Below are 21,699 nucleotides of genomic sequence, written 5' to 3'. Positions count from 1 at the left end.
AGAAAGCATTTTTGTCCTTTTCATTTATTCTGTCGTAGCCATTGTACAATGAACACATCTGGTGTGTGTCCCGTTTGCCTCCAGATGATTAAACCTGATTACTTTAATAGCGGGACAGTACTGCAGCTGGTAGAGTCTAAGCTACTCCTGATGGAAACTGCATCACAATAAAAATAAAAACAAAACAAAAAAATCCATATTTGATTCAAAACCAAAAGGAAAATCTGACATTTAAAATTAAATAAATCAAAAAATAGTTGCTATTAAAGCTAAATTCATTTATTTGATCAATAAATGTAAAACATATTGTTGGGTTATTTATTCAGCCAATTATAAAAGGGACTAAATCATATTAATATACTGATGTAATAACCCTAAAGCAACCATTAATAAAAGTAATTCGGAGAAGTTATTTTTTTAACTGTGATTTTAATGATTGTGTTATTTATATATTGCCTCCTCAAGTACAGAGCCATCTGCAGGTGAAAATGTTGCTCTATTCCTCAGTTAATTAAGAGGCCAATTAAACTGCTAATCTATTGAAATTATGCTCATTAATTACAAATCACTGTACTGCTTATTCTATTTACATTATGAAATAATTTTCATCATGTTTGTAAATGGAAACATTTTTCAAGCCGTTTGGAAAATGAAATATTGAATAATAATAATAATAATAATAATAAATATTATTATTATTATTATTAACTGGGCATTTGTGGTTCGTATAGGCATCATTCATTTATCAGATATGCAGAGTGGTCCACTGTGGGGACTCCTTGTGACAAGGGAGCAGCTGAAAACATGCCAACACTCCCGATTTTTCCGGGAGAATCCCGAATTTCAGTCCCCCCGTCAAATAGAAGTGTGAGATGGTCGAAAATTTACGCCAGCGTCCGGTTATATTTTAGACAGCAAGGAGCAGACGGTGACGTAATTCTGAAGGCTAGAGCGTCCAATTTCACAGTCGCTTATTTCCGATCTACCTGGTAAGTATGGCTGAAAATATCTTCTTCAGTGATATTTAAAAAGATTTTTACTCAAAGAGTGTAAAGACATTGATAAAGAATTACATGTTTCAAGTTCAGCCTAAGTTCAGCCTACATCACCTGTGAAGTGCATAACTTGGAAAAAGCCAGATCAAACCAGACAACAATCAACCACTTAATCGATCAGTTTAGCAAGGTGGCAAGAGTGGATCAATAACTAATGACTAAACAATATAAGGAGGCCATTATGAAGTCATTCTGTGATTAAAATCGTGAAAATTACAATCAGATCAAATACAATGCTAATAGCATAAGTCATCCATAAAAAACATAAAAATGTATTTTTTTATTTTTAAAAACAATAAAAATACAGCGACAATATTACCCAGAGAGGTGGAGATGTTTTGAATTCAGTTAGGTTAACACACATAAGCACCACATTTAGTTTATTTATATGAGATTAAACTGAGTAACTATACTTTGAGCGAACTACAACTATGTTGCTGTTTTTCACATATTTTTAAAAGATACAGTACCGCACTATGTCTGCTCAGTCATGCTGCTCATGCACGAATTTCTAAGTGCTCCTAGTGGGAGTTGCAGCCTGCACAACACAACGCCCACTAGGAGCATTCATGCCTGCATAAACTACCTTTTGCCTTTAAGTCCCATTTCTATGACTCATTTAAATCCTCTTCTAACTCTGTTGATGCCTCAGAGGTGTAAAATTGTCTCTGTGCCTGTCGAGTTAGTCCTTAAAGATTTTTAATACCAAAACAATGTTTTGAGCTGTTGCAACCTGATAATAACTTTGGTCCTGCTTTTTCTAGAATTTGTGCATACTGGATTATTTATAGTTTATAAAACATTTGTTTGCAATTTTTACATCTGCAAAATCAAAGGCCAGCTGAGGTTAATATATTTAAATCTTATTAGAGATGCTGCCATTCAACTGAGCATCTTATCTTAATGTAACAGTTTAACTGTTAAAATACTGCATTTGATGCCTTGTAAATGTGCATGTCATCATTTTTGGTATTAGGGTCATTAAAAAAAAAGTTCAAAAAATGTCAACATCTGGTTCCATTTCCAGGAGGAATGTGTGTAATCCATAAGTTTCTACACTCCAGTCTTCTGTTTTATCCAGCTGCGGTATTTGGTAACCCGAGTGTAGACGCCGGGTGCGTATATGCGAGCGCAGCCTTTGCCCCAGCTCGTCACACCTGCCAGGAAAAAACGCCCGCGGGAGTTGGCGACAGACAGGGGCCCGCCGGAGTCACCCTGAGAGAGAGCAGAACATTACAATCAACTATTGCTGTGAAATATCTGCGACTGAGCTGCGTCCCAAGAAGCATCACATTACAAACAATTTTGAAATCCACTGTATTCTTAATATTCTGTTTTTTGATATTGTCAATGTGTTTATACAAAATGCTACTGTATTTAATCAGTGCTGAAGCAACAGTCACCCCAATGCACTTTATACTGTATTATTCAACAGATCCTACATTATTATAATAGTCAGCTTTAGCTTTTGGGTGCTACTACAGGTGCCTTTGACGGTGCAAAACGTTTCGTCGACATTGTTGTGTTTGTTGGGTAGAAAACTTACAGTACAGCACTTCAGAGTCACACTGCTAGCGATTGAAGACTTATGTATATTTGACCAGCTGAACGCATTCTGTACTGTATAGGAGACACGGCACGAGATTGATTGACAGTGGCCTACGGCCAATCAGGACACACAACACAATGCGCTGTAAAAAAAAAAAAAAATCAGCGAAACAGCGAGGCCACGTAAGGTGAACCGCGTTATGGTGAGGGACCACTGTACTGAAAACCAACCAGTTGTATCTGTTGTAAAATGTGCCAGGACTATGTGATGTAATATGAATAAGAAACACTAGAGGTCACTGTTTAATCAGTTCATTCCCTTTATACATGTCATGTCCCTGATACTGTGACACAGAAGCTCACATGAAGAAAGGATTCAAGAAAGCATAGCTATCGTTTAACAATGAACACATCTGGTCTGTTTCCTGTTTTTCTCCAGATGATTCAACCTGCGAGCAGAACAGTACTGCAGCTGGTAGTGTCTATAATAAGCTACTGCTGATGTAAACTGCATCACAATTAAAAAACAAAAAACTTAAAATTAAATAAATAAATAACAATAGTTGCCGTTAAGGCTAAATTCATTTATTATGTTTCATATACATACATTGGTTGCTTCTACTGTGTAAGTTTCCCTTAAGTTGCAACGTCTGGTGCCGAAAACCTTTATACCATTTATTAGTAATTACCTTTGCAGACTGGTCTTAAAAATAATCAGAAGTTATTGTGAGCTGCATAACTCACCCAGTGGGTTTTTTTAAGGTTTCAAGTTTTAGGCATGGCCCCCTTAACAGCACAGGCAGCATAGGCTCTACATCATCAAATGGACTCATCTGTGATCATATAGCTGTGTGGTACCACACTCCCAATACATTTCACTTCTGCTATATTATTTTTAACCTGTTTAGCATAGCATGTAGCTATGTGGAGCCTTATGGACTTAGCTTGCTAACCAAGCTAGCACTACCTACTCTCTTCATGCACTTCCTACACTCTTCCAGACATGGTCACTTTTGGCTCCAGAAAATCACATATTATAGAGCTATGAAGCTAACACTGAGGCTGATGAGTAGCTCACAAACCAGTAGGTGGCAGTGAAGTGGCTGTATGCATCTTTTATATACAGTCTATAGGTTCCTCTTTGAACTAAGCACCCTTGTTTAGTAAATTCATCAAACAAATGCAGCTGTAAAAACCAAAACAGCAGCAAAGTACTTCACCTTTCCTCTCACTATTACGAGTGTGTGTGAATTATCTGTACCTTACAGGTGTCCACGCCTCCTGAAAGGACTCCAGCACACAGCATGTTACCTGTGACCCTGTAATTCAGTAGAATATTACACAGCCAGCTGTTGATGATCTTAACTTCCGCCTTCTGGAGGATGGCCGTCGCGGCACCTGACAGACAACAAAGTCGTGTTCTATAAAGCTTGTTGATGAATGACAAAGCAATTCACTACTGTTTGATCCTGTTTATGCTGTTTTAAAGGCAGCACATAAATCCTAATTTCAAAGTGGGGTTTATAATCAATCGTAGCTTCTAACAAGTTGCTAAAACCTTGAACTCATTTGGTTACCCTCTATTCTTTACTCAAGTCAAGAAAACCTTGCTTCCAGTGGTACACACTTTTGAGTAAGAAATACAGGCTAGGCAAACACATTTATAGGCAGCTGTAAAACAAATATGATGTCAACACAAGCTCAAGTTGTGGATTATAGCTAGAATAATTACTCTTCTGACCCTGTCTGTTGCTAGGTCAGGTTTTTTAGCATGCTGTATTGCTCCTGAGGTGGATTCCTCAAGTGATAGATGGCAAGCCTTCCCACCTTGACGGATTTTCCATCGTTTTCCACTTGAGGATCTGATGCACCTTACGGTATTGTAGGCCTGTATCACCCACATGTTCACACACAGTTGGTTATACATAAGACCACTGACTGACATTTTCTCAGTTGCATTTTTGGACTATAGGCTACCCCTTGGACAAGTTTTATTTGGGACTGTCAATAATAAGAAAATATTCTCCACATTTGAAAGGTGTGTGAGATCTTCCTTTGAATGGACACTGAATTTGAGAAATCTGTTTTCTATAACAGTTTAGGATTCAGGTTACCAGGGTGCACCCAACATTGAGAACTGAGAGCTAAGACTTGGCCAAGTCTTTATATTAGTAGTTTTATGTGCTTTTACCTTTATTTGTTTATTTTTCATTTCTTTCTTTAGTGAAGGTTACAAATGATCTTCTTATGGCCTCTGACAGTGGACTCATCTCTGTGCTTGTCCTGCTAGACCTCAGTGCAGCGTTCGATACTGTCGACCATAATATCCTATTAGAGCGATTAGAACATGCTGTAGGTATTACAGGTACTGCGCTGCAGTGGTTTGTATCATATCTATCTAATAGACTCCAATTTTTGCATGTAAATGGAGAGTCCTCTTCACACACTGAGGTTAATTATGGAGTTCCACAGGGTTCAGTGCTAGGACCAATTCTGTTTACAAGCTTCCCTTTGGTAATATCAGAAGACATAGCATACATTTTCACTGCTATGCAGATGACACCCAGCTCTATCTATCCAATGAGTTAAATTGCAGGAATGTCCTAAAAACATAAAGACCTGCATGGCCGCTAACTTTCTGCTTCTTAATTCAGATCAAACTGAGGTTATTGTACTCGGTCCTGAAAATCTTAGAAATATGGTATCTAACCAGATTCTTACTCTGGATGGCATTACCTCGGCCTCCAGTAACACTGTGAGGAACCGTGGAGTCATTTTTGACCAGGACATGTCCTTCAATGCACATATTAAACAAATATGTAAGACTGCTTTCTTCCATTTGTGCAACATCTCTAAAGTTAGAAATATCCTGTCTCAGAGTGACGCTGAAAAACTAGTTCATGCATTTATTACTTCCAGGCTGGACGACTGTAATTCATTATTATCAGGAAGTCCTAAAAACTCCCTGAAAAGCCTTCAGCTAATCCAAAATGCTGCAGCAAGAGTCCTGACAGGGACTAGAAAGAGAGAGCAGATTTCTCCTGTATTGGCTTCCCTTCATTGGCTTCCTGTTAAATCCAGAATTCAAAATCCTGCTCCTCACATACAAGGTCTTAAATAATCAGGCCCTGTCTTATCTTAATGACCTTGTAGTACCATATCACCCTATCAGAGCACTTGGCTCTCGCTCTGCAGGCCTACTTGTTGTTCCTAGAGTATTTAAAAGTAGAATGGGAGGCAGAGCCTTCAGTTTTCAGGCCCCTCTTCTGTGGAACCAGCTTCCAGTTTGGATTCGGGAGACAGACACTATCTCTACTTTCAAGATTAGGCTTCAAACTTTCCTTTTTGCTAAAGCATATAGTTAGGGCTGGACCAGGTGACCCTGAATCCTCCCTTAGTTATGCTGCAATAGACGTAGGCTGCTGGGGGATTCCCATGATGCATTGAGTTTTTCCTTTCCAGTCACCTTTCTCACTCACTATGTGTTAACAGACCTCTTTGCTGAATCACACTTGTTATTAACCTCTGTCTCTCTTCCACAGCATGTCTTTATCCTGTCTTCCTTCTCTCACCCCAACTGTCGCAGCAGATGGCCCCGCCCCTCCCTGAGCCTGGTTCTGCTGGAGGTTTCTTCCTGTTAAAAGGGAGTTTTTCCTTCCCACTGTCGCCAAAGTGCTTGCTTATAGGGGGTCATATGATTGTTGTGTTTTTTTCTCTACCTATGAAGCGCCTTGAGGAGACTTTTATTTTGATTTGGTGCTATGTAAATCAAATTGAATTGAATTTTTTCCACACTTGTGTAAAGTGCCTTATCCCTGTGGTTGTCAAAACTTATGGTTCGCTAAAGGCAGCTGGTTCTTTTCAGTCACATTCCTGTCTCTGTCTCTCTTAAACACACCCCTGTGCTCCTATAGTTGAACCTATTGGCCCATTAATATAATCTATTCAGTAATTCCCCTTACTGTGTTACATTGTCATCACCTTCCAGTGTAGAAAGATATTAACTTTGATACAGTGTTTCAGTACTTCTTTATTCTCATCTCACCTCCCTGCAGGGTAGTCCCCCAGCCGGTGATCCAAGCCTCTTGGCCTGATGGGAAGAAGTAGGTGGAGGAAGGCAGGCAGATGGGTCTGATGTGCTGGGTTAGGCTGACTCTGGTGTCCAGCTCCATCAGCGCGATGTCACTGTCTTCAGTGTATCTGTTGTAGTACCTGTGAGTGATGATCTGCTTCACACCCCTCTTTACTGTCCACTCATTGGTCTGGTTCTGCACTTGCAATCCCAGGAAAGCCTCCCATTTGTGAGCCTGAGACAGCCTGCACCATGAAAACAGTCAGGGATGTAAACAAATGCTTTAATTGCAATTGTAATGTAATTACACTTCAAATGAAGATGGTTCAAAAATATTAAACAAGGATTAATGCTGAGAAAAGACATGCAGTATTTAATAATGACGCAGTAAACTATCTTTTGCCTTCATTAGGTCACATTTGTTTGATTTAAATTCTCTTGTAATTTTGTTGATGTCTCTACTTTCTAAAATTGTCACTGTAACTAACTGACTAAATTCTTAGTTTTTAACACCAAAACAATGTTTGGAGCTGTTGCAGCTTCATAGTAAACTGACATAAAGCTTGCTTTCAAAAAAAAAAAAAGATTTTTAGACACAAAGAATTTTTTGAAGCATGAATAATAATAACCACTGCAGCCAAAAAGAGAGCCTGACGAGCCCAGTTGTAAGTAAGCTTTTAAGACTCGACTGTACACCGTGTTCGTGTTTTCCTCTGAAACAATAAGCTCCGTTGGAGCAGCCTTTCAACACCTCTCTCTGTCTCTTGCTAGCAAACTTGAACCAGACAGTAAAGCTAGTTTTCGGCTACGAGCCCGACACGAACCCGAAGTATTAGCCAGAGGTCCCTTTACTACGGTTCAGAGCCGCAGACGTGGCCGAGGTAACAAAAGAGTACAAACAAAAAGAAAACTATTTTCACTAGCTGTCAAAAATGAATGTGTACACTTATGTCTGCATTTTTATTTTGTTAAATACAAACAAATATAGTAGAAGTGCTGACATGTGTCTGGCCAGAAAGAGAGGACCAAATTATTTATTTGGTAGTTTAATGAAAGGCTTCAGTTGCAGTTTTGTTTTGTTATACAATATTTGAAATTGCGCCCTGAAATCAAACAAACACTACATTTTAGGAAATATTTGTGAGTCTTTTCTTGTTTGTTTGTACTACTTGAACACTGAAGTGGCCCTCCAATGTGATGATGGTGCCAGCAGTGGCCCGCGGCTGATTTTAGTTTGAAACCCCTGCTTTAAAGGAATTTGAATCCTTGTGCCGAGGGAGGGGCCTTCCATATCCTGTGGAGTGGGAGGGGTACAGACTGGAGGAGCATCCCCAGGCTGCCATCTTGTATAAAGTGATGCCTACAGACTTCCATTGTGAGCATGTGCGGCTTCCAGGAGGTTCCCATTAAGGGTAGAAGAAGAAGGGGTGGGGAGGTGGGGTGCACTGCTATGGTCCCGCCTTCTCTCCAAGCATCTTGCCACACTCTGCCTCTTTCTCTTTTCACTCTGTTGTTTGTTTTGGTGTCTGTATTCATGCGAGTACTCTGCCTGGGTTCCCGCCCTGCACACCTGAGGAACATCACCCACCTAGTGCTGACGAGTTGTTGCTGCGACCTCTTTGCTGGATCGTTGACCTACCTCGTTAGTGACTTTCCCAGTGTCTCATCCCTGGTGTATAGTGAGAGAGTGTTCCTACGTCTGAGAGAGAGCTTTTATTGTGAACTGGATGTGTGAGCCTTCCCTCTATGTCCCCGGAGCCTTTGGATAACAATCCCCTGTGTCTGTGCTTTTTGGATTAAGTGACTGTAAAATAAATCCTTTGAAGTTTTAAGAAAGAAGCAAGTCCCATGTCTCGAGTCCTGCCAGCTCCATTGGATGTGACAAAAAGTTTTACATTTACAACAAGAAAGAGCAGGTGAGGTGGCTACTAGTTTTCAGTTCAATTCAACTGTGACACATTTGTAAAACCAAACCACAACAACAGTTGCTTCAGAGCACCACGTTGTGAGGTAAAGACCCAATAATAATCAAGAAAAAATCCCAAACAGTAAGACAACTTTTCCATTTTAATAGGAAGAAACCTCGGGCAGAAAAAGGCTCGGGGAGGGGCGGGGCCACTTTTAAATACTCTAGGAAAAAGGAGTAAGCCTGCAGTCTGTGAATGAAGTGCTCTATTGCAGTGATATGATACTATGGGCATTAGATGGGGTCTCATTATTCAAGGTCTTTTATGTAATGAGAAAGATTTTAAATTTAATTCTGGATTTAACAAGGATCCAATGAGTGAGAAACATGCTCTCTCTTTTCTACTCCTTGTCAGTACTTTCGTTGCTGCACTTTGGATCAACTGAAGTTTTTTCAAAGTGGGACATTTATGTCCAGCACATCCCACAGATGCTAGATCGTTAATCCCCCACTGTTCCTTCCTTGGACCATTATAGGTATGTGGCGAGTTTCCTGCTGCAGGCGCAATGGACGCACCTGCGTGGCATCTACAAACCACTCCCCGCCACAAGGTACATAGTGACCACTGCAGACTGGGAACTACAGGAGAGACAGTTTTGGAGATGCTCTGACGCAGTCACCTAGCCATCACAATTTGGCCCTTGACAAATTTGCTCAAATCCTTACACTTTACAACATTTGCAGCAATATTTATCACTTAAAATAGAGCTCCTACTTGTAAACTGTAGTGTCTTGGACGCAGTGGGCAGCAGTCAGCAGCCAGCGGTCACTCAGCACAGAGGCTCCACACATGTGTCCTAGCCCCTTGAAGTGGAGGCTCACCTGCCAGGGCCACTCGCCCACATTAGCTCCCCGACCCCCCACAATACGAGTGCTACTGTACAAACTCGTACCGCAATCTGAAAGCAAACACAGATCTTAATACACTAGAAAAATCACACTGCAACCATCTGTGGGTGAGTGTGTGGTAAACGTACCACAGTTAGCCTCGTCAGAGCCGTCCTCACAGTCCTGCTCTCCATCACACTCTGGGTTCAGTTTACTGATGCAGAGTCCATTACTGCATTGGAAGGTGAACGCTGAGCACACCACTGAAGCTAAATGAAAGGAGACACACATGACATTAGTCTCTAAGAAAATTCTAATACAAAGGCATCTTTTAGGTCAAAATATCAATTAAAATGTTTTTTTCATGAAATCTAATCTTAATTTTTAGTATCTCCAAATCATTTATATTAGCTTAAAGTTTTGTCATTCTTCACATTCATCAGGCCAGTGTTTCCCAACCACTGCTCTGGTGTTCCATCCATCCATCCATTCGCTTATCCTTTTCAGGGTCGCGGGGGGTGCTGGAGCCTATCCCAGCTGTCATAGGGCGAGAGGCAGGGTACACCCTGGACAGGTCGCCAGTCTGTCGCAGGGCCAACACACAGAGACAGACAACCATTCGCACTCACACCTATGGGCAATTTGGATTAACCAATTAACCTATCCCCACTAAGTGCATGTCTTTGGACGGTGGGAGGAAGCCGGAGTACCTGGAGAGAACCCACGCAGACACGGGGAGAACATGCAAACTCCACACAGAAAGACCCCGGCCTGATGGTGGAATTGAACTTAGGACCTTCTTGCTGTGCGACAACAGTGCTAACCACCGTGCCACCGTGCTGCCCTATAAAATAATTGCACCAGAGCAATTATTTTGCTCTGGTGTTATTTATTTAAAATTATTTAATTTTAATTAACTGGTGCAAAAAATACAATTTAATGATTACAGCAAATACTAAAATCATTGTTGGGCATCTGTGCTTTCAATGCAGTGACTGGTAGAGTAATTACTCTTTCATGTCAGTAGGTGGCAGCAGGGGCGGAGCGTGGGGGTGGCTTACGGGGCTTAAGCCCGGGTTGTTTTGTCAGAAGCCCGGGGTATTTTGGAGTGTAATTTTTTCATAGTTAGATGCCTGGCTGACAACTGTATAAAACAAAAAGTACACACAATATTCGAAGCACATAGTGCACACTGTGGGAATTTACGACTGTGCGTGAATCCCCCCTGATATTGGTATGATCCAAGCTCAGGCACTAAGCGACTGAGCGAGGGGGCGGGGGGAACTGCTGCCCGTGAGTGCGCTGTTGGAGAGACGGAGCCAGCCATACTAAGGAGAGCTTAAGTTTGAGCAGGTACCAAAGCAAATCATTCGTACCGTACAAATAATGTAAATATGACGGTGCATCACGAAAGATTGATATGAAACTGATCACTTGACCAATATTATTTTACTTGCTCTTCAAGTGAATCAACAAATGGCGAAATGAAAAGCCGAACAAATGCTATTTTTTAGAGAGTCTTAGCTTACGTGTGTTTATTTCATATTTTCAGTTCTTACCCTCCCCGACTAAATCAGTTTCAGTTATGTACTGAAATATAAGAATGGACATTAGAGGCTTCTTTCAAAGAAAAAACTCAGGTAAATGTTATTTTATATATTATGCTTTGTATGTTGTTCAGTATATTTCTATGCAAAACAAGAGGGATTTCAGTACACAGCAGGATATTCACATTTGTAACCAGATATTTACATACACTTTAGGGAGAAAACATAAAACATTTTTACTGTACAACATCAATTTAGAGTAAACTTTTGTTTTAGATAAATATTGAAATATATTTTGAATTAGTTAAATGTCAGAATAAAGAGAGAGAGAGATCTATTTTTATCACTTTCATCAAATTTAGGAGTACATGTACACTAAGTTTATTGTTAATTAATAAGAAAACTCCAGACGACTCCATTCTGAGCTGAAGAAGCTTCTGATAGGTTAGTAGAGTCCATGTGAGTAAATTGGTGGCACAGCTGTGGATGCATATAAGGCAAAACACAGAGCCTGTTTCTTTGACATGGGAAAATCAAGAGATGTCAACCAAAACACCAGGAAAAGAATCGTGGAGCTCCATAAGTGTGGCTCAGTTTGAATACAATTTGGTGCCATTTGCAATTAAAAAAACACAGACAGTTTCTCTCTTTACTCTTAAAGTTAACAAATATGTTTTTATATTTATCAATCTAAAAAAATAAACATTTAGTCTGATTTGATGTTACAATTAAAAAAGTGTTTGTGTTTTGATCTGAAGAGTTTGTAAATATCTGGTTTCAACTGTATATTTGATGATTGTCAGCACAAAGAGGGAGAGAGAGGAGCAGAGATTGAGATGGAGAATGAGGACAGAACAGAGATGAACAAGAGCAGGTGAGACACACATGTTAGTCAAATGGTTGCTTACTAAAAGTATCACTGTATCATAGGTACTCATGTATCTCGTACCTAGTGTTTCTTTTTAGGTTTGCTATTTTTCAAATTCTATATTTATTAAGTTCTGCAGGCTTGTTTGCACAACAAGGCTAAATAATTATATAAACTTTTCTCAATCTAAATATTGTACTTTGGTAGAATTAAAAAAATAAGTGTAGTGCAGGTCTATGATGATTTTTAGTGCTACTATCATCTAGTTCTGATTGTGGTTATGTCTTGGTTAAGTCCTCAGTAATCCTGCTTTTGAACTGTTGTAGTCCTGTTTTAATTCTGGATCAGTTCTGGGTCTGGTTGAATTGGGGTTTAGTCCCTGTGTCTTGATACAGCCCCGACTTCGTTCTGTCTTGCTGCTCAATTAAAAAACTAGTTTAAGGTGTCCTGCATGTGTGATATATATATTTCCCTATATGAAGTCATTCTTTTTTGAACAAAACTCAAAACAGAGCCTATTAATCTTTCAGTCATTTCTACACCCCCCCCCCCCCCCCCCCCCAAAAAAAAAAAAAAATCCCACATGCATACTACCCTTTAGGGCTAAGCCCCGGGTGTTTCAAATGTCTGGCTCCTCCTCTGGGTGGCAGTGGGTAGCGAAAAGTGAGCTTGCTAAGTTAAGACAATAGAATTAGTGATGCATGTGGTACGTGGCAGTTGGAAGACATACAACAAAGCTGAATAAATATTTGAAAGGAAAAATTGTAGACTCCAAACTGGGGCCTGGACAACATTCTAGTCCAGAAGAGCCGAGTATGAGTGGTGGTCAAAAGAAAGCAAAAATCGGTGGGCTCGAGGCAGTACAGCAAAAGTTATCTTTTGTTTGGATTTACTTTCACTGGAGATCCAACTGCACCAATTCTATTATGTTTGTGTGGGGAAAAGCTCTCAAACAGTGCCATGGTCCTAAGCAAGGTTAAACACCATCTGCACACAAAGCATCCCTCACTTCAAAACAAGGACGCAGACTATGTTGTTTGCCTGCGTGAACATGCTGAGAAACAGGTAACTTTAATGAGAAAAAACACAAAGGTGTCTGAAAGAGCTCTCAAGGCTCTCAGATAGCACTTGTGTTATGAGAGATCTCAGATAACACAATTGCCAGACTTTCTAAAAACTAAAAACAGAGTGCGATTAAGAGCTGTTGAGGAAGAGCTTCATGTTTGCCGTTCTTCAATTCCTGCCAGAGTGTCATCTTTGTGTTCTGCTAAACAGGCCCAGGTTTCACACTCAGTGTAAAAAGATCAAGAGACTAACTTGCCATTATGTGTACTGTATTAGGCTAGAATGTGTCATTTTGGTTTGGTTGGTGGTGAGCCGTGGGATATTTTTAATCTATAAAATGTGCCGTGACTCAAAAAAGGTTGAAAAACACTGCATCAGACACCCGTCTTTTCCACGACAGATGCAGATCCTATTTTTGCATCAATATTGCCCATTCACCAACAAAACTTTTCACTTTTCAAAAACTATTTGAAAAGTGTTTTTTTCTATCAGACCTTTGACCCAAAGCTCCTTTGAAAAAGCCAATTTCATTACAATGCCACAGCTTAGGCTGCTCTCATTTCCAGAAAGCTCTGAGTACATATGGAAGTTAATAAATCACAACAAAAATTTCTGGCACAACTTCACATGCTTCCGAGGTGCATGGAGAGGATGAAAAAAAATCACAATGCGGGGACTCCAGCAACACTTAAAGGGAAGAGGAACAAATTTATTGACTGACCAACACGTTTTGGCTTTTAAGACAGGTGGAGATTATGTGTGTTCCCCCCATCAATAGAATAGAATAGAATAGAATAGAATAGAATTCAACTTTATTGTCATTGCACATGTCACCAGTACAAGGCAACGAAATGCAGTTTGCATCCATCCATATTAGCCATAATATAGATATATTACAAAATATATATTAGCAATAATATAGGTATATAGATATATTACAGAAATGGGACTGTTATGGGTTTGTTACAATGTACACGGTATGAAGGTATGTTATGAATATGCTATAACTATAAGTATGTACAGGCTGTAGTTGGTATACAAGCTATGTACAGGCTATGAACAGGATATAAATATGAAACTATACATACATATGAAATATAAAGCTATACAGAAATATGCAAGTTATAAACAGTTATAAACAGTTGTAGAATTATAAGGATCTAGTCCAGTATTTACTTGGGCGTGACTTAACCAATTAACCAATACCAACCTGTTATATGTCAGCTGGTTTATCTATGAAGATGTGATTGGTTAATTTAATTTTTTTTTCAGTTTCCTGCCTTTTATTTAAGCAAACTTCTACTATGTGTTACTTTGACCCTGATGAAGGCCACAAGCCAAAACGTGTTGGACAGTCAAAAAAGTTGTTCCTCTTCCCTTTAAGTGTTGCTGGAGTCCCTGCATTGCATACATGTGGAAGTTACAGTGAAACCAGTCATTTCTTGCACTAAATATTAGGGGCTAACTTTAACTCTTTTTAAACGTTAGACAAAGAGATGTTTGATGGACTTACTGCAGTTGATTTCATCGCTGTTGTCCCCACAATCGTCCCAGCTATCACATTGAGAAGTATTGCTGACGCACCTGTTATTGTTGCACTGGAATTTTCCTGGACAAGCTGATAAGACAAACACAAAATCAGTTCATCTATTTACCTGATTCAGAAAATATGTTAGTCTTACAAGACATGTAGATCAAGTCGATCAAGTAAATCAAGTTTTTGTTTTCCTCTCTCATGCTGACCTCCCATAAGGAGCCCAGTATGAGTAGATGTCTCTTTTTGCCCTCCTCCACTTGCTCATTGTATTGTACATTTCAATCTTTTTTTCCAAATTACCACCTGTCTCTGACCTGTCTTCCCACGTCATGTCTTTGCTATGTATGTATGGTCACGGGCAGAGATGGGCAGTAACGCCTTACTTGTAACAGTGACAGTGACGTAAGCGAGTGCGACGTTCGTGACAACAGCTGTGTGCAGATCAACAATGGATCATATATCGAGTGTGGGAGAGAGTATGAGCGTGCAGCGTTTAAAGCGTGGAAGTACTGACCTTACTTTGAGTTTGATTCCATAAAAAGTGACAAAAACATTAGTGTCCGCTGTGTGTGGGAAGAAAACTTCTTTTTACAGCGAAAAAAACCCCTAAACTTCCGAGCAAGCACCGAGTAGCTACGACGTAATGGGAAACTCACAGAGAAACTCGCGGATTCTTCCACACCTGCACCAGGGTAAACCTCCGCCTACCCCACTCCTGCTTTACAGGTGAAAATAGAGCAACAGGACCGCTGAGTCTTTGGTTTTATTTATTTTCTGCTGTGTTTTACTTGCATCTATTTGAAAGACTGAGTGTAAACACAAAAATATTTTATTTTATGTGCTGGAATGTGCAGAAAATAGGTTTAAATATTAAACAAATTTCTTCCAGTCAGAGAATGGTGCATATAATTTAATTTTTGCTTGATGCATAAAGTTTAAAAAGATTAAAACTAATAAAACAAGTTTAAAAAAAAGAGACTTTTCCATTTGATTACATTTTGTATGATGGATTATGCAGAAAAAGTAGAATTGGGCTGAAAGATCTATCGCTTTATCACCTCTTCAGGTTGTAAATCGTGCTTTTAAAAAGTAACTAAGTAATTAATTAATTTTGAAAATAAGTAATCAGTAAAGTAACGGGATTACCTTTTTGGGGAAGTAATCAGTAATTAGTTACTGATTACTTTTTTCAAGTAACTTGACCAACACTGGTCACGGGTCTGTGCGTGTGTGTGTGTGTGTGGGATCCAATTTTGATGCAGGTGTAAACATTGCATGTAACAAATAAAAGGCTTGATTGATTAAACTTTACAAAAAGACACGTTTGATGAACTCACTGCAGTTGATTTCATCACTGTTGTCACCACAATCGTCCCAGCCATTACAGTGAGAAGTATTGCTGACGCACTTGTTGTTGTTGCACTGGAACATTCCTGTACAAGCTGAAAAGTCAAACAAAAATCAGTTTATCCATTTATCTGGTTCAGAAAATGCGTTAGTCTTTCGTGTAATCACTTATTTAAAAAAGAAAAAAAATCATCTTAGTGATCGTTTGGGTTGAAGTCGTTACTCATCAGTGAAACCCTGGTTTATACATAGAATGAGTTAAGCTAAGTGTTGATTATGTTGTTTGTTGCTTTTGATGGTGACCACTATACTTTACATATATATTTATCTCAGTAAGTACAAATAATGGATTGCATTTATATAGCGCTTTTCGGGGCCCTCAAAGCGCTTTACAATTGCACTATTCATTCACACACTGGTGGCGGCAGCTACAGTTGTAGCCACAGCTGCCCTGGGGCAGACTGACAGAAGCCAGGCTGCCATACTGCGCCATCGGCCCCTCTGGCCATCACCAGTAGGTGGTAGGTGAAGTGTCTTACCCAAGGACACAATGACTGAGACTGTCCGAGCCGGGGCTCGAACCAGCAACCTTCCGGTTACAAGACGAACTGCCAACTCTTGAGCGACGATCGCCCAAAGCAGAATAGTTTCAATTTCTGCTGGTCTTGATACAGTTTTCTTTATCTGTGTTGTCACCATAGAGATCCAACCCATGACACAGGCATTATTTTGGTTTATATGGACTTTTTTTTATATTGTATCTTAGAAGTATCCCACCCTAAGCTGACACTCCAAAAGATGGGATAGTAAAGAACGGACTTAGATAGACTGAGTGTGACTGCCAGTTCTTCTTAAACAATTTCTAGTTGAGATTTAGTCCACATTTGCTGCTAAACCTTCCTTTTAGACTTCACAAAAGGAGAAGTTTGATGGACTCACTGCAGTTGATTTCATCACTGTTGTCCCCACAATTGTCCCAGCCGTCACATTGAGAAGTCTTGCTGACGCACCTGCTATTGCTGCACTGGAACATTCCTGTACAATCTAAAAAGACAAAAAAAATCAGTTTATCTATTTACCTGGTTCAGAAAATCTGTTACTTTTTCCATGTAAACATTCATTTTAAAAAGAAAAAAAATCATCTTAGCAATCACTTGGGTTGAAGTCAGTACTCATCAGTGAAATCCTGCTTGAGATGTGGAACAAGTCAAAACTTAAACTTAGTAGTCATTATGTTGTTTTTTGCTTTTGACAGTGACCGTTATACTGTAGATGCACATTTATCTCAGTAAAAAACAAATCCACATTTGGTGCTAAACCTTCTTTAACTCTTTTTAGACTTTAGACAATGAGAAGTTTGATGGACTCACTGCAGTTGATTTCATCGCTGTTGTCACCACAATCGTCCCAGCCGTCACATTGAAAACTCTTGCTGACGCACTTGTTATTGCTGCACTGGAATCTTCCTGGACAAGCTGATAAGACAAAAAAAAATCAGTTAATCTATTTACCTGGTTTCTACCTACTTTAGAAATTGCTGCAGTCCTTCAGTCAAACTTTTTTTTTTAAAGACAAAAATATCTTAGCAATCAGTTGGGTTGAAGTCCACAATGAAATGCTGGGTGACACCTAAGAGGAGTTTGAGTTAAACTTAGTGGTCAGCATGTTGCTTGTTGATTTTGTTGAAGATCATTATATAGCATTACAGCACAAGGTGAGCAGACTGGACATTTAACTGTAGAGATATTGCGCAAATGCAAGAAGGTTACAACTCATCCTCTTATGGCCTCTGAGAATGGACTCATCTCTGTGCTTGTCCTTCTAGACCTCAGATCAGTGTTAGATACAAATGAATATCTGCTTTTCTCTGGTCTACGGAGCTTGGAAAGAAAAGCATCTGGATTTCTTTAAGTTTCCTTATAGACTCTGCTAAATACCTTCAAAAAATTACTGTCTGTACTTTTCACATTTCACATATGTGGCATACAGGCGATCGTGGCTCAAGAGTTGGCAGCTCGTCTTGTGATTGGAAGGTTGCCAGTTCGAGCCCCGGCTCGGACAGTGTCAGTCGTTGTGTCCTTGGGTAAGACACTTCACCTACCGCCTACTGGTGATGGCCAGAGGGGCCGATGGTGCGATATGGCAGCCTGGCTTCTGTCAGTCTGCCCCAGGGCAGCTGTGGCTACACCTGTAGCTGCCTCCACCAGTGTGTGAATGAATAGTGCAATTGTAAAGCGCTATATAAATGGAACCCGTTGTTATATGCATTTTCGTCACATATTCCCAGTGAAAATATTTGTTTTTAAAAAGAAAACAAACAAAACAATACAAATTGTATCTGAATTTACTTTGTTTAGCCAAAGGAATCTGGGAGTAGCTTGCTTCAAAACCAGGGAAGTTTTCCTTCTCATTTGTGACCAGCGTCAGTAACATGACATTTCCAGAAGAGAAGAAGGACAATGACTTTTGAGGATTCCCACACTGTCTGAGAAAAGAACACAGAGACAGAAAGGTTAACCTTTAAAGAGGAACTTTACAGAAGCCTGAAAAGCCTGTTTTATTTCTGATAACACACAGCAGAGATACCACAGTCCTGGGGCAGGATGCATAAAGGATGTGTGTGAACAAAATTCCTCTTCTTGAACATACACTGGAATTTATAGTAAAAGACTGGTGTTTTAAAAATACACAGCTATCCCATATAGTTTAGACAAGGTTTATACATGGTTTTGTTATGTTTTTTTATAATTGTCTTTTTACGTAAGTTAAACAGGAATTAAAGAAGTTTGCATTTAATTTCCAAACACATCTACTTCATTGTGAATGTTATAATTCCATCAATTAAAAAATTTGTGCATGTTTCATGCATCTGGCCTGCATGGTACATCTGTGCATCCCTATAATAAGGTGAAACGTCAAACACACAGAGGTCACCAAATGCAAGACCTTCAGTTAAGATGGACATACATAAATCTTTAAATGTCTTATTTAGCCGTAAAAGGGTGGAGTGCCCACTCCGGGTCGGGGATGAGTTCCTGCCCCAAGTGGAGGAGTTCAAGTATCTCGGGGTCTTGTTCGCGAGTGATGGGAGAAGGGAGCCGGAGATCGACAGACGGATTGGGGCTGCAGCTGCAGTAATGCGGACGCTGCACCGGTCCGTCGTGGTGAAGAGGGAGCTGAGTGTAAAAGCGAAGCTCTCAATTTACCGGTCGATGTACGTCCCTACCCTCACCTATGGCCACGAGCTGTGGGTAGTGACCGAAAGAACGAGATCGCGGATACAAGCGGCAGAAATGAGCTTCCTCCGAAGGGTGGCTGGCCTCTCCCTTAGAGATAGGGTGAGAAGTTCGGCCATCCTGGAGGGGCTCAGAGTAGAGCAGCTGCTGCTCCACATCGAAAGGAGCCAGCTGAGGTGGTTCGGGCATCTGACAAGGATGCCTCCTGGGCGCCTCCTTGGTGAGGTGTTCCAGGCATGTCCCACCGGGAGGAGGCCCCGGGGCAGACCCGGGACACGCTGGAGAGATTATATCTCTCGGCTGGCCTGGGAACACCTTGGTATTCCCCCGGATAAGCTGGAGGAGGTGGCTGGGGAGAGGGAGGTCTGGGCCTCTTTGCTTAGGCTGCTGCCCCCGCGACCCGGCCCCGGACAAAGCGGATGAAGATGGATGGATGGATGTCTTATTTTTTCTGACCTAAAAACCCAAACATTCAGTCTACTCAGGCAACAAACAGAAACTTTGAGATAACTGACAGTTTAAATTCTGGGAGAGGGATTATTTGTCTCACTCTGTCAGAGCACGTTTCTCTATGGGAGCCAGCGAATCATAGGCTTTGATGAAGTCGCGCTGACAGTCGTCCTCCAAGATCAGAGTGTGAAAGTCGAGCCTAACTCGGTGGCCGGGTTCCGCCCGAAGCCTCCACTGGAAGTTGGCATTTGGAGGATAAGGATAGTCTGGAAACCCCGGAGAATGCACAATTCCACGATTCCTGACATGGATGTTGAAGAACTTCCTCTCTAAAAATATGTTAACAAAGTAACATTGCATCATTGTTACTGTGCAACAGGATATGAAGGTCTTATGCTTTGTAACGTATTCACCTAAATAAATAGACTCTTTTACATTTTGAGGCAACTTAAATCTGTTTTAAATTATTTTAAGAAAATTTAAGCTTTACATTTAGAAATGCTTGAAGAAAACCCAGTACTCACTAGTTAATTTGGACCTGGTCAAGCGTGGATCTATAACTGTAAACACAAAGATAAATGTATTAGTAAATCACATAGATAATAAACTTTGCAGTCCTAAACACCTCTCTGCTTCTTCTCTCCTCCTGTTAAAATTGTGGCCATTTGAAAAAATAAATAACTTGTAACCATTTTACAGATGTAACATTATCTACAGCTAATTTCACTACCATTGGTAATTATTTAGAGTCTTTTTATTCAATTGATCTTTCTGAGTTAACTTCAGTAATTACTTCCTCCAATACCCATTCCTACAAGACTGCTCAGGGAAGTCCTACCATTAATTAATGTTAATGAAAAGTTTCAGGTTTCAGAGCTCATCACAGCACAGAAACAGCTTTAGTGAAGGTTACAAATCATCCTCTTATGGCCTCTGACAGTGGACTCATCTGTGTGGTTGTGCTAGACCTCAGTGAAGCATTCAATACTGTTAACCATAAAATATTATTACCGTGATTAGAACATGCTGTAGGTATTACAGGTACTGTGCTGCAGTGGTTTGAATCATATCTATCTAATAGACTCCAGTTTGTGCATGTAAATGGAGAGTCCTCTTCACACACTGAGGTTAATGAAGCGCCTTGAGGCGACTTATGTTGTGATTTGGCGCTATATAAATAAAATTGAATTGAATTGAATTAATTATGGAGTTCCACAAGGTTCAGTGCTAGGACCAATTCTGTTTACATTATACATGCTTCCCTTAGGCAGCATCATTAGAAGACATAGCATACATTTACACTGCTATGCAGATGACACCCAGCTCTGTCTGTCCATGAAGCCAGATAACACACACCAATGAGTTAAACTGCAGGAATGTCTTAAAGACATAAAGACCTGGATGGCCGCTAACTTTCTGCTTCTTAATTCAGATCAAACTGAGGTTATTGTACTCGGCCCTGAAAAGCTTAGAAATATGGTATCTAACCAGATTCTTACTCTGGATGCTATTACTTTGGCCTCCAGTAGCACTGTGAGGAACCTTTTTTGACCAGGACATGTCCTTCAATGTGCATATCAAAAAATATCTAAGCCTCCTTTATTTGCACAATATCTCTATTATTAATTCATTAAATCTCAAAGTGACACTGAAAAAGTTCATGCATTTATTATTTCTAGGCCAGATGATTTCATCTTATAATCAGAAAGTCCTAAAAACTCCCTGAAAAGCCTTCAGCTAATCCAAAATGCTGCAGCAAGAGTCCTGACAGGGACTAGAAAGAGAGAGCAGATTTCTCCTATATTAGCTCCTTGTTAAATCTAGAATAAAATTGAAAATCCTCTCTTAAATAATCAGGCCCCATCTTATCTTAATGACCTTGTAGTACCATATCACCCTATTAGAGCACTTCGCTCTCGCTCTGCAGGCCTACTTGTTGTTCCTAGAGTATTTAAAAGTAGAATGGGAGGCAGATGACATTGACTGTGACAGAAGTTATAAGTGTAAGTAGTAAAATCACAGTCTAATGTGGATGGAAAGATGGCGCTGTCTAGTCCATGTGACACTGCGAGTATTTCACCTGCTAATATACTGCATACAACCTTCTTGACTCTCACAACCATGCAAGGGGTGAGAACTTTCCACCTCACCCCATTAAGTTAATACAGTGTCCTCGCTGA

The 21,699-nt window shown here is 40.1% G+C and overlaps 1 protein-coding gene across 1 annotated transcript in view; it reads right to left on the bottom strand.

The window, feature by feature from the left end:
• Positions 1 to 319: 319 nt before the first annotated feature.
• Positions 320 to 21,699, bottom strand: part of LOC146551274 (suppressor of tumorigenicity 14 protein homolog) — a 36,451-nt gene continuing 15,071 nt past the window's right edge. Inside the window, exons 6-17 of the mRNA XM_085258722.1 lie at positions 20,044 to 20,079; positions 19,620 to 19,848; positions 18,182 to 18,318; positions 17,204 to 17,308; positions 16,773 to 16,877; positions 15,824 to 15,928; positions 14,463 to 14,567; positions 9,619 to 9,738; positions 9,357 to 9,540; positions 6,649 to 6,920; positions 3,865 to 4,001; positions 320 to 2,270 (exon numbers count right to left, since the gene is read on the bottom strand). Of these exons, the coding sequence (XP_085114848.1) occupies positions 2,109 to 2,270; positions 3,865 to 4,001; positions 6,649 to 6,920; positions 9,357 to 9,540; positions 9,619 to 9,738; positions 14,463 to 14,567; positions 15,824 to 15,928; positions 16,773 to 16,877; positions 17,204 to 17,308; positions 18,182 to 18,318; positions 19,620 to 19,848; positions 20,044 to 20,079 (1,697 nt within the window). The 3' untranslated portion in view covers positions 320 to 2,108. The remainder of the gene's footprint in view (positions 2,271 to 3,864; positions 4,002 to 6,648; positions 6,921 to 9,356; positions 9,541 to 9,618; positions 9,739 to 14,462; positions 14,568 to 15,823; positions 15,929 to 16,772; positions 16,878 to 17,203; positions 17,309 to 18,181; positions 18,319 to 19,619; positions 19,849 to 20,043; positions 20,080 to 21,699) is intronic.

Source organism: Mchenga conophoros, linkage group LG20 (assembly GCF_057382185.1).
Source record: "Mchenga conophoros isolate Kocher_MC1m ecotype Shallow Benthic linkage group LG20, M_conophoros_male_GT1.1, whole genome shotgun sequence".
Classification (NCBI taxonomy): Eukaryota; Metazoa; Chordata; class Actinopteri; order Cichliformes; family Cichlidae; genus Mchenga; species Mchenga conophoros.
Note: the sequence above shows the minus strand (reverse complement) of the source record. Positions and strands in the feature narration are given on the sequence as shown.